Genomic DNA, 11,009 nt, shown 5'->3' with positions numbered 1-11,009 from the left:
ATACATAGAGCAAGACTTGTGACAGAATGGTTTGATGAACATGAAAGTAAAGTTCAACATCTCCCATGGCGTGCAGTCACCAGATCATAAATGTTAAACATAGAACATAAACATAATTTTTTAAATGTATCACTATCAATATGAAATTCAGCTTTCACGATGTTATTACATTCTCAATTATATATAATTTTTAACAATATAATCAACACATTTAATTGTCATATTTACAATAATTGTTGTTATGTTTTCATAGGTACATCTTGGCCAGCTTCTACACTAAATATGACACCACCCACTTCCTAGTCAACACAGGCTCGCTACTAAGCGTCCTCCTTCCAAAGTTGCCTCAGTTTCATGGAGTTCGTCTATTTGGTATCAATAAATACTGATATGACACTGCAGCCCACTCATGGAGGGGACGTAGCATCATGGAGATGAGATGACTGAAGTTCCTTTATTCTCCATATGATGCTTCCTTGGTCCAAAGCCGTAGGGACTTAAGGAACCAAAACTGCACTGGACTCAAGTACATTATTTAAAAAAAAAAAAAAAAAAAAAAGGCCTTCCATGCTCAGGTTTACTCAATCTGTGGTTTTTTTTTTTGTTTGTATCCAATCTTATGTCTGTAATTTCTTTTCATCATATAATACTTTCTAGATTCATCAAGTTTAAGGAAGTTTTGACTACATTGCAACAGACAATGTGCCAATTATTATCCGCCGATATTAATTGTGTTAAGGTTCCCGTTGCATAATCCCACAACAAGCTCTGCCACTGTGGAATCAAAACATGATAGTCCTGAATTATAATATTCAGATTGTTTTTTGTCAGTGTTCTAGTATATAACGTGGGAACTGCAGTTATTAAGATATGTTAGAATTAATAGGAAAACACATCTGTTTTGAGTTTAATCTGAACTGTTGCTGCATCTATCATTTCATTTTCTCCAAAAATGCAAAACAAAGATCTGGGATAATGTGTGATTGTGCAAAATCTGGTTTCTCTTGAAGTGTTTTTCTTTAAGTTCATTGCTTAGTTTTTTTTTTTTTTTGCTGAGCACTGGTTATATTAGATTTTCTGTATTTATTTATTTCATCATATCATGAAACATTCCAATTTGAAGTAAATGCCAAGGTAAACACACATTATTATTATTATTATTATTATTATATGTATGTGTCTGCATGGATCATGTTTGTTCACAATACAAAAGTGACAGTATGCAGATTGGGGAACAAAAGCCTGAGACCACATTGAAAATAAAGGATTCAATTTCTAATTTAAAGCTGGAAATAATCTGGAAGTTTTTTTTTTTTTTTTTTTTTTTTTACAACAAAAAACAATAGAATATAAAATTAATAAGAAATATATGACATTTTTACATTCTCCAAAATGTGTACAGCTGGTCAGATGCTGCAATAAGCATTTTGGATCATTTTCAAGTCATGCTGGAGAACATGATCAATAGGTTTCACACACAAGCTTATGGAGTTCATGTAGCTTGAGTACTGATGTCATTTTGTTGCACTGGTATAATTAAAATGACTTGCACAAGATAACTTATCAGTCATACAGTCATTTATGGACTAATATACAAAGTCTCAGGGGACGGATGAGGTCAACCAGCCACATACATCGATCTATACTCTCAAGGAAATAACATTTACAGTTGCATTGGTGGCACTATATGGCCCTCACCTCACTGCTTAGCCACACCGTTGTGTATTCAACATATGATAAGCATGTAATGAGCACAACATTTAAGTCTGATGCTGCAGGCGTGAAGTTGCATCATTATTGCGAGGAAGCATGCAAATCCTCTGAAGCAGTCATAATACTATATGATCAATCTAGCCACATGCAGATTAACCTGGGAATCCTCTCTTCTGACCTGTTGGATAACAACAAACCCAAACCACAAATGTCATGTGAACAGAAAAAAGGTGTGCGTGCGCATCAGACGCACACGAGGAAGCTCAACACTGTGGATCTGTGTCGGTCCGAGGAATATATACGTGCATTTGGATAAGTTGTGAAGGTTTAGCGGGGGAAATCCGCGAGTTTTACATGTCACACACCTACACGCGGCACGGGGCAAGCCCAGCGAGTGCGATGAGCCGATAGTTATACGGGAATCCCCACCTACAGGCTCAGGTGTCTCCCAAACGCTAAGATACTGCATTTCAGGGAAAAGGTAGTAGGAGGGGAATAGTGTCCTCGGCCCACCTGTACCACCGATTTGCCTAGCGTATGTACACATTGTGTCTGTTTACCGCGAAAACACATGCAAATCGGCTTCTGGCTCTAGAATACTGAGGAATCCTGTGCTGGTGACATGCGACACGGGGACCACCGCTGATGATGTCACCGCTGGAATGCAAACAGCATGACCTGCAGAGGAAGAACAAGGAAGGGTGTATTATCTCTTGCCCTCAGCTTTAGGTTGTTGCCTTTTCTAAGTCGGTGGGATTCAAAACCAAAAGCTGAGGCCGAGGCGGGATTCCTGTGAGGTGCTACCTCTGTGACAGAGGAGACAATGCTTCTGCTTTTTCCCGCAATTCTGCTTTCTTCGTGTTCCTGTTCTAAAGCCTGTTCTAAGAAAGGCCTGCACTGATCGATGAAGGTCAGCCAAACCACAGCATTTGTATAAAGAAGACCCAGAGGTGATCAGCCGTATATCAGTGGTAAAACAGCGGTGCTGTGGAGTGACTGTATTTTTTTTTTATCAGTTCATTTACTGGAGGAGTGGAATGTAGAAGTGAGTCAGCAATAATAAAAACAAGACAGAAGAAAAGTGAAAATGAGTTCGCTGAAATAAAAGGGAAAATGATTTTGCTGGACATCTTTTTTTTAAGAGGTTTGTTTGTTGCAGAGAAAACAGTTTTCAACATGCCCCTAAAGTGACATGGTGATTAAAAAGCAAAGAGATGGGAGGAAAATTATGTTACGTTCAAAAAACATTTATTTGCAAAAGCATTAAAACATCTGGTCTCACTTTATATTAAGTATTACGTAGGCCAATGTACGTTTTCAATCTTAGATGCATGCCAGGAGACCACAGATATCCTCGTGTGAAGGACTCCCTTCCTAAAATTTTAAAGGCATATCTCTCTTTTATAAACACCTAATTTATTTATACACTGAAAAATTAATAATATAAATCAAATTTCTAAAGATTTACTTTATTATATATTTTCTTATACTCACTATACTGTTAAATGTATTATTTATTTGTTTGGTTATTTCATTTTACTCAATCTATTTAAGAGATTAATAACTAAAATTTACATTTTGTTTTTTCATCATGTTTTTATTTTATTTTAATCTAATTTATTGATTTACTTATTTATACATTATTTATAACCCCTAGCATTTACTAATTTATTGATTTCATTATTAATTCTTAATCTTTTTTCTCTCTAGATTTTTCCACAGACCGTCACTACCCTTGTGGCCCCGGAGCCCGTTTGAAAACCCCTGCCTTTGCCCACTCTTAAACCTAACCATACTACAAAACCTGTCCCTAACCTTAATCATATCCCAACTCAATACAAACATAAACAAAAAATAAGTACTCTGTACCAAACAATCTTTTAATGTAAGTACTAGTTAATGACACCCAATATAAAGGGTGAACAAATACTTTTCTCCCATCTCATTGTCCCCCATCACCATGTCTCTCTTAAGGGCTCGACAGTACCCTGATGTTCAAGAGATTGAATATAAAAAAGCACCTGCTGCTGATTGTTATGGTGTGTGTTTTCTCTTGGTTGCCTTTCTGCTGTTGTCTTGTAGGTGGCAGGAGAGAAGTGGCACATCAGGTCCAAATTAGGATGTGGAGATATGTGTTCCTGTTACATGCTTACGGGGGTGTGGTGGGGGCCACGGAGAAGTGACATCATCTTCTGATAGCCTGGAATGGGATGTCGTCTGCGGTCATATTGGATTTTTTTTAATTTTTACTTTTTCAAATGGCCTCTTTCTGTTTAGTATATCCTGTGAAAACCCTAGAATTCTGTAATAATCTCCATTCATTTGATCAATTTAGTTTTGGATTTCTCTTTTTTTGTTGCGAACATAAGTTTATATATTTTCCAAAATATATTAGGTTCTTTGGTTTAAAAAGCACAAAATAATTCCATGGTGCTGAATTTTAACCATGTTAAAGATGGGAATATTTTTTGGCCACATCTGTAGACGATAGCAGTGATAAGCATTCGAAAAGTGATGTTAAAAGTTTCTTGTCCTTCGTGCAGTGGTTAGAGCTCTGTTACTGGACATTCAACGATGACATCCATTAGCTCAAATAAAATCTGTTTTATCTATCTGCTAGATTTCCTTGCTCTAAAAAGTGTATAGATATACCAGCACCTGTGCAAGCAACCCAATACACCTGATGAACAGCCATGTAAAGCCAGTGGTTGGAGTCTGATGAGTTGAATCAGGTGTGTTTGATTAGGGAGACACAAAATGATGTAACCAGGGATCTGAACCACTGCTCTATTGGTTTTATGCTGCCACCAAGTGGTCACAACAAAGACATATTTAACAATTCGGTTACACTTTATTTTAAGGTGTCATATTTACATTGTACTAACTCCAGTAAGTAATGAGTAAAATTAATTCAATGTATTTTTTAGTATAGAGTTATGGTTGTTACTTGTAATTATGCATAATTTACTGTTATTAAGTACGTTATAACGTGCAACTACGTCACCTTAAAATAAAGCGCTACCAACAATTCTGATATCGGTGAGATTTGACCATATTTATTATTTTACAAAGTAAAGCAATAAGACTGTATTATTATGTTTTTATTTTTCATAAAAAAATAATCCTTTGACCTTGAACAGACTTACAGCTCCAATCAATGTCCACAAAAAGCTGTATAATTTTTGTGCCTCTTCTGTTCAGCTGTTTTAGTATTGCTTTTTTATTGATATACACATGTGCCTGGGCCTTAGTATAAACTTAAAAACAAAAACAAATCATAAAATACAGTCCATGTAACAACACAGTGTTTACAGTTCCCTCCTCGCACGGGACATCTCTGCAGAAATTAAACTCAAAAGAATTAAGACAAATAAACATCGTTTTTAAGAAAATCACTGTTGGCCTTTTTCACGAGCCACGAAAACAACATCCAGGGCATTTTCGCCATTAATCATCCGTTACGAATGCATCAGAGACTGAAGTCATGTGTTTGCAGTCACGAGTGAAAACCTCCAGCAGATACCTACAGAAGAACAGTAAATGCTACACTTAAGCAGATCTCAGATCAGATTAAAACATTTAAATACTCTCCAACACTGTTCATCGGTCATTTCACCCGTGTGTTGTTCAGTCGTGGAGATACCGCCTCTGGCTTCACACCGTCGTCTGTTTCCCACCCCTCCTCCTCCTCCTGTTCTTCCTCATCAGTGGAGAACAGCTCATCTTCGAAGAAGGATCCGCCCAGCCCGTACTCCTGTGTGTGAACTGACACCTCATTGGACAGCAGATGTGGAGAGCCTTCGATGAAGTCTGCAAACCTGAGTGCAAGTGTGTGTTTTTTTAGATAACATGACATTAAAATGGACCTTTTTGTTTCTTTGTATAAGCATTTTTTGGTCTTAAGCATGATTCTTCAATATTCTGAAGTCATTAATCATTACCGTTTCAAACCCTTGTGTTAAATACTCTCAGAGTGAATTATTTTAACCAGCATTTATTGGCATGGAAGATACATAAGCTTAATTTTGGCGAACGAGATATCCTACGAAAATGGTAGAACCCCAAAGCAGATTTTTACAGGTGGTGCTAGGGAGGAGGAGGGAAATACAAAAGTTTCATAATTGTGCAGCAGGGCGATCGCAGGCTAGGGTACGAGATATATGGTTACGTGGATTCGGAAGTACTTCTGACTGGCTGATGCCACAGCGTAGCAAGAACCAATCAGCACAGTTTCATGCCTGAACTATGTTTAATAGGATTTTGGAGCCCTGAAAGCGATGGGGGGAAAAAAAGTAAGATGGCAGGGAAAATTCACATTTCCTAGAAAACTTTTATGTTCTCCCTAGAAACTTTGCATTCCCTCACAAAACTTTTCAGATGGAAATAATATGAAGTGAGAGGATGAACTATATTTCAGTGTTTTTACGAGCAAACACAAAGTTCCTTGGGTGAATGCAAACATTTGTGTGAAAACGCAATTTTTCCTCCAATCTTACTATATAACATACACTATGTAACTTGCTATTATTGAGTGAGTGCAAAACATCCATCTTTCAAACCACTTTACCCAAATACAGTTACTATAATAATTATTTATATTTTAGAGTTATTGGGACGGATTTTGCAGGAAGTTGCCTATAAGTTACATCATATCCGTACACTGAGAAAAGTAGCTCCGGCTGTAGAGTGAAGTTTGTCGTCACAACAAACAGCAAAACTCAGGAGAATCACCGGTTGTTAAAATTTTTTTTTTTTTTTTTTGCTCTTCCGCTCTGATACAATATCCTCTATCCAAGTGTACACCAGTGCCCTGAAGGCTCCAACCACATCCAACCGTGCAAAAGAGCAAAGCCGAAGCACAACCTTCACAAGATGTGTGCATCTTTTTAACCACTAGAGGGCCACAAAGTTATATAGTGTAGCTTTAAGACGGTTTCTAAAATATTTTCTCATACCTCTTAGGAGACTGGATCCTAGAGACCGTCTTCCAGGTGTTGAAATCAGGACTGCCGCAGTATTTCCTAAGTTCCTCCAGAGCTTTCTGAGTCTCCACCTCCGACTGTCTCTGATACTCCTCTTCTGTCAGCAGACGCCGTGGCTCGAGTTTCTTAGGCTTCAGCTTCCTTCAGAGCATTCATTCAGCAAGAAGACAATAACTACATTGCTCAAAATGTATTTGAACAACTTTTATTAAAGTTATATGCTCACTGATAAAGCATGAAGGCCTTGGTAAAAGGGTACTCCAGGTTCTTTGAGCAGAACGCAGCTATCATGATGGCCAGAGCCACTTGCTGGACCTGAATCCCAGCGTACACTAGCAGAAGGCCAAATATCTGCAGCGTCCAGGACAGGATGTTGATACTTCGCTTCTCCACCAGAGGCCCATAGCGGTAACAGACTGCAAAACTGATGAAGCCGACAACAATGACATAACCTAAATATATATAAAGCAAAGAACAGTCAGCACTCCATATCCTTTAAAGACTAGTATAAAAATATATTAATCAAGTATTTGCAAAATAAAGTTTGTTTCATAATATTTCAATCAAATAATAAATAAAAATATGATTATTTATTTAATAAAAATAAACAGTGGCTCACTTTTCACAATCCAGTCAAATCTGGTGTATACAAGTCTTATCTACAGCCATTATTTCTCACTGAATATATCATATTACAAAAATTAAATGTGTTCTATGTTGGACTTTATGCACATTAACAAGTTTTCATGGGGCTCTCTTACCGATAGCCAGATGCCAGTGATCTTTAAGAATTATTTGGAGATTCCTAAACACCAGCTGGATGATGTAGAGAGAAAAGGACCAGCCGCCCATCACCAGCACATAGAATGGGCTTTTCTACAGGCCAAAGGCAACAAACATGTTGAAAGGTAATAAGACCATAAGGGATAGTTCTGTCGTCATTTACTCAACCTCAAGTTGTTCCAAACCAGTGTGAATTTCTTTCTTGCTAAACACAAAAGATTATATTTTGAAGAATGCAAGTAACCAAAACGGCGATGGACCCCATTGACTTCCATAGTACTTTTTTCCATAATATGGAAGTCAATGGGACCCATCAACTGCTTGGTTACCCATATTCTCCCAAATGAACGCAAAATTATTTTGTGTTCAGCAGAAGAAATAAATTAATTTAGGAATAACTTGAGGTTGAGTAAATAACAGTATTTAAATTTTCCCCTTTCCCTTTAATAAGATTACAAACAAAGCCAACCAAGGTGTTCGATGGTAGAGAGAAGGATGTTTAGTACTGATGCTTAGAGAATGTGAGGAATCCTACCTTGGGTAAAAAACGGCTGATGATGAAGATGAAGATGATGAGGGACGCGATCATGCCGGTGCTCATGCCAGCAGAGTAGTAGAACACTTGACTCCTATAAGACGGATAAAACGGGTGTCAGTAGAGACTTATAAACACAATGGGTCTCATTCATGAAACATTTGTAAATATACGAGTAAATATGAGAGTGATTTGCGCGTAAAGAGACCTTCCTGAAAACTCATCTCCTGATTCACAAATACTTCGTAAACGTCAGATGTGATAGTGAAATATGTGTGTGTGTTAATGAATTCCCATCACTCATAAATGGGATGCGCGTGCACGTTCATGCTCAATTACCATAAATCCCGTCCATTAAATCCGACTGACAACTATATATGGGCATCATATTATGACACCAAACGAAGGATTTCAACATGTCTTCTCAAAAGCGAATGAAAAAGAAAAATTTCTCAGATGCAGAAATCGAAGTTTTATCATCAGAAGTTCATTCAAAACACCACATTTTATTTTCAAGCATAGGTGGCGTATCAGGTCCTAAAAAAAAGGAAGCTTGGCACCATATTACAGATGCAGTTAATGGAGTTTCATCTGTTAATCAAACAGTCCCAGAAGTAAAAAAAAAAAAAACTTATGTAATTACTATATATAATATTTCTTCAAAATGCTGTGTAAATATGTACCCGATTAAGGTGAATTAAAATGCAGCCTTAGTTGTTAATGAGCAAAACGTTCGGATGTTAAACTCACTATTTACGCGTGGCTGGGAGCAGGTGTAGATTTCTTTCGTACCAACTAACATTTGGAAAATACGAACATTTTAATGAATCCGAAAATTTACGCCAGAACCACTTTACACACGATTTACACAAAAATTCGTTCTGCTCGTGTTTCATGAATGAGACCCATTATGTCTTAAGTAACAACCTAAATTGTGCCTCCATCCAGGAAAAGGAGAACTGGCTAAAGAGAATATTTTAATTTTGAATTACCGTATATTAATGTCAGTTACCTGCTTAGAATGTCTGCAAAAGAGAACAGCAACACTCCAGCCAGAAAAACCAAAAACAGGTAGATGTCAAAATCTACAGGAGGAAAAACAATATCAATCTCCAAATCAATAACACAACCTCGATTATATGAGAGCATGCAGATTTCATTTAAGCAATATAATCTGCAGGACCAACAGGAATAAGTTTCCCTATCCATGTGGACCTTTGCCTTTCTAATATATGAATGCAAGTCCTTTTCAACTCACGTCGGCTAGGTTGTACTGTATAGAATGTACGGGAGTCTGAAGGGTCCACTCTGAAACAGGTCTTGTTGCTAAAGAGACTGATGCTCACGGTGGTCTCATTGGTCTGTTCGCGAACAAAATACTGCACAAGTTTCCAGATGCTGAAATGCTCAAGCTCCTGCAGATCCTGCTCATCATTAACCACCGTCACTTTCAGCTTTGTAGTGCTCCACACTCTCACCTGTCAATCAAATAACAGGCAGGGACTCTCAATTTTGATGCAAACATTACTGACATTACTCATAGTTAAAAGTCTTTTACCTGTATTCTAGTCCATGTTTCCCTCCATCCAGGTATGATGGAGTTATAGTAGCAAAAATGTTGTGCAGCTTGTGCTTTGATTTCTTGTCCATCTTTAATTTCTATGATGGGACGGGTGGCACCTGCATGAAAAAACAGAGTAATAAGTTTTGTGAATCATATGTGTGTGTTTAAATCATATTTTACATACACATATTTTAATATACGAAATTATGAAATAAGAACATTTTATTTATAAAGAATAAAATGTTTTCCTCAAATCTACCGTGAAGTGAGGGTTTAACTTAAATATCTGGTTGCGACAAAAATGATAAAAAAGACAACAAACTATATTATCACATAACGTTACTTTTAACTTTTAAAACATCTGTTTCCACAGCTGTAACTAATTACATCAACAAATAGATACCTAGTACGCTAACACGTAACGTTATAGCTTTCTTAATTGTCCTAAATAATTATAAACAATATGTATCAAAATGTAGTATCTCAAAGCTGGTCTAACTATTGCTTACCTGAGGTTTGACAAAAATGAAATAAAAATAGCACAGTAGTCAAGATAACTTTCAATCTGACTGTTTTGATTCTAAAACCACTTTCGGATTTCATTAATCCCGCCATGATGTCTTCTCGCGTTTCTTCGATGGTTGGAGTGACGTTACCAACGAGACTTGAGTGCTGAACAGCGTCACCTGCTGCACTGGAGTGACCACGCGCTTCTGGCGCACCATCACACATGATATGACTGCAAGTTACTCAATTATTTCTATCAACTGTAAAAGTCAAAAATGTTTCTTTTTTAATACTGTTTTTATTTTATTTTACATGCAAGTGTTTTTGCTGTGATGTGAAATAAATCGACAAAACTGTGCCACTGGTTTTTTATTTGTTCACCTTTTTTTAATCACATTTTTTGCTATTAATTTTAAGCAGGTGTTACAAACATGCAAGACACTCAGCCGAGTCACGAACCCTATTAAACAAGTGATGGCACAGCCGTTTCTCTGTCCGGTGCCAGATTGTCTTTTCCTGTTGTCTGTTCCTCATAATCCCATCCTTTGTCTTTAAAGCTCTTGCCCTAATTACAGTTTAAAAACACTTACTCATCATCATACTTCCCTCTCTAAGAACATTAAATTTCCTGTCTATGGTATGCAAATCCTCTTTTTTTCTGTCCATGAAATGGACAAAAACAAACAAAACATTTAATTGCAGAGCTCATTAAACTCCCTTTACAGAGCATGACCATGCCTATCTGTTCATTTAAATAGTCTAAATCACTTTCACCTGTTAATTTGAAGTCTATACAGTGAGTTGCAAATAAAATAATCAGGTGATCCAAGCACATATGCATAAAATAATTACAAATTTAGACAAAATGTTAGTTGCCTACTTGTCCTATAAACAAGAATCACTTTGATACAGAAATTATTGAATA

At 36.9% G+C, this 11,009-nt stretch overlaps 2 protein-coding genes across 2 annotated transcripts in view; one reads left to right on the top strand and one right to left on the bottom strand.

Annotated features, from left to right (window-relative positions):
• The window catches only part of ormdl2 (ORMDL sphingolipid biosynthesis regulator 2), a 5,115-nt gene extending 3,819 nt beyond the window's left edge, over positions 1-1,296 (top strand). Inside the window, exon 4 of the mRNA XM_056240025.1 lies at positions 254-1,296. Within this exon, the coding sequence (XP_056096000.1) occupies positions 254-389 (136 nt within the window). The 3' untranslated portion in view covers positions 390-1,296. The remainder of the gene's footprint in view (positions 1-253) is intronic.
• A 3,515-nt stretch (positions 1,297-4,811) lies between these two features.
• On the bottom strand, positions 4,812-10,235 carry nemp1 (nuclear envelope integral membrane protein 1). Its single transcript, XM_056240018.1, has 9 exons — positions 10,087-10,235; positions 9,572-9,693; positions 9,272-9,491; positions 9,026-9,098; positions 8,014-8,107; positions 7,457-7,571; positions 6,922-7,147; positions 6,669-6,836; positions 4,812-5,531 (listed from the first exon to the last, which is right to left on the bottom strand). The coding sequence occupies exons 1-9, from the start codon at positions 10,190-10,192 to the stop codon at positions 5,321-5,323; spliced, it is 1,335 nt and encodes a 444-aa protein (XP_056095993.1). The 5' UTR covers positions 10,193-10,235; the 3' UTR covers positions 4,812-5,320.
• Positions 10,236-11,009: the final 774 nt, after the last annotated feature.

The sequence above is a fragment of the Rhinichthys klamathensis genome, unplaced genomic scaffold (assembly GCF_029890125.1).
Source record: "Rhinichthys klamathensis goyatoka isolate OS25496 unplaced genomic scaffold, OSU_Roscu_1.1 h1tg000020l_1, whole genome shotgun sequence".
Lineage (NCBI taxonomy): Eukaryota > Metazoa > Chordata > Actinopteri > Cypriniformes > Leuciscidae > Rhinichthys > Rhinichthys klamathensis.
Note: the sequence above shows the minus strand (reverse complement) of the source record. Positions and strands in the feature narration are given on the sequence as shown.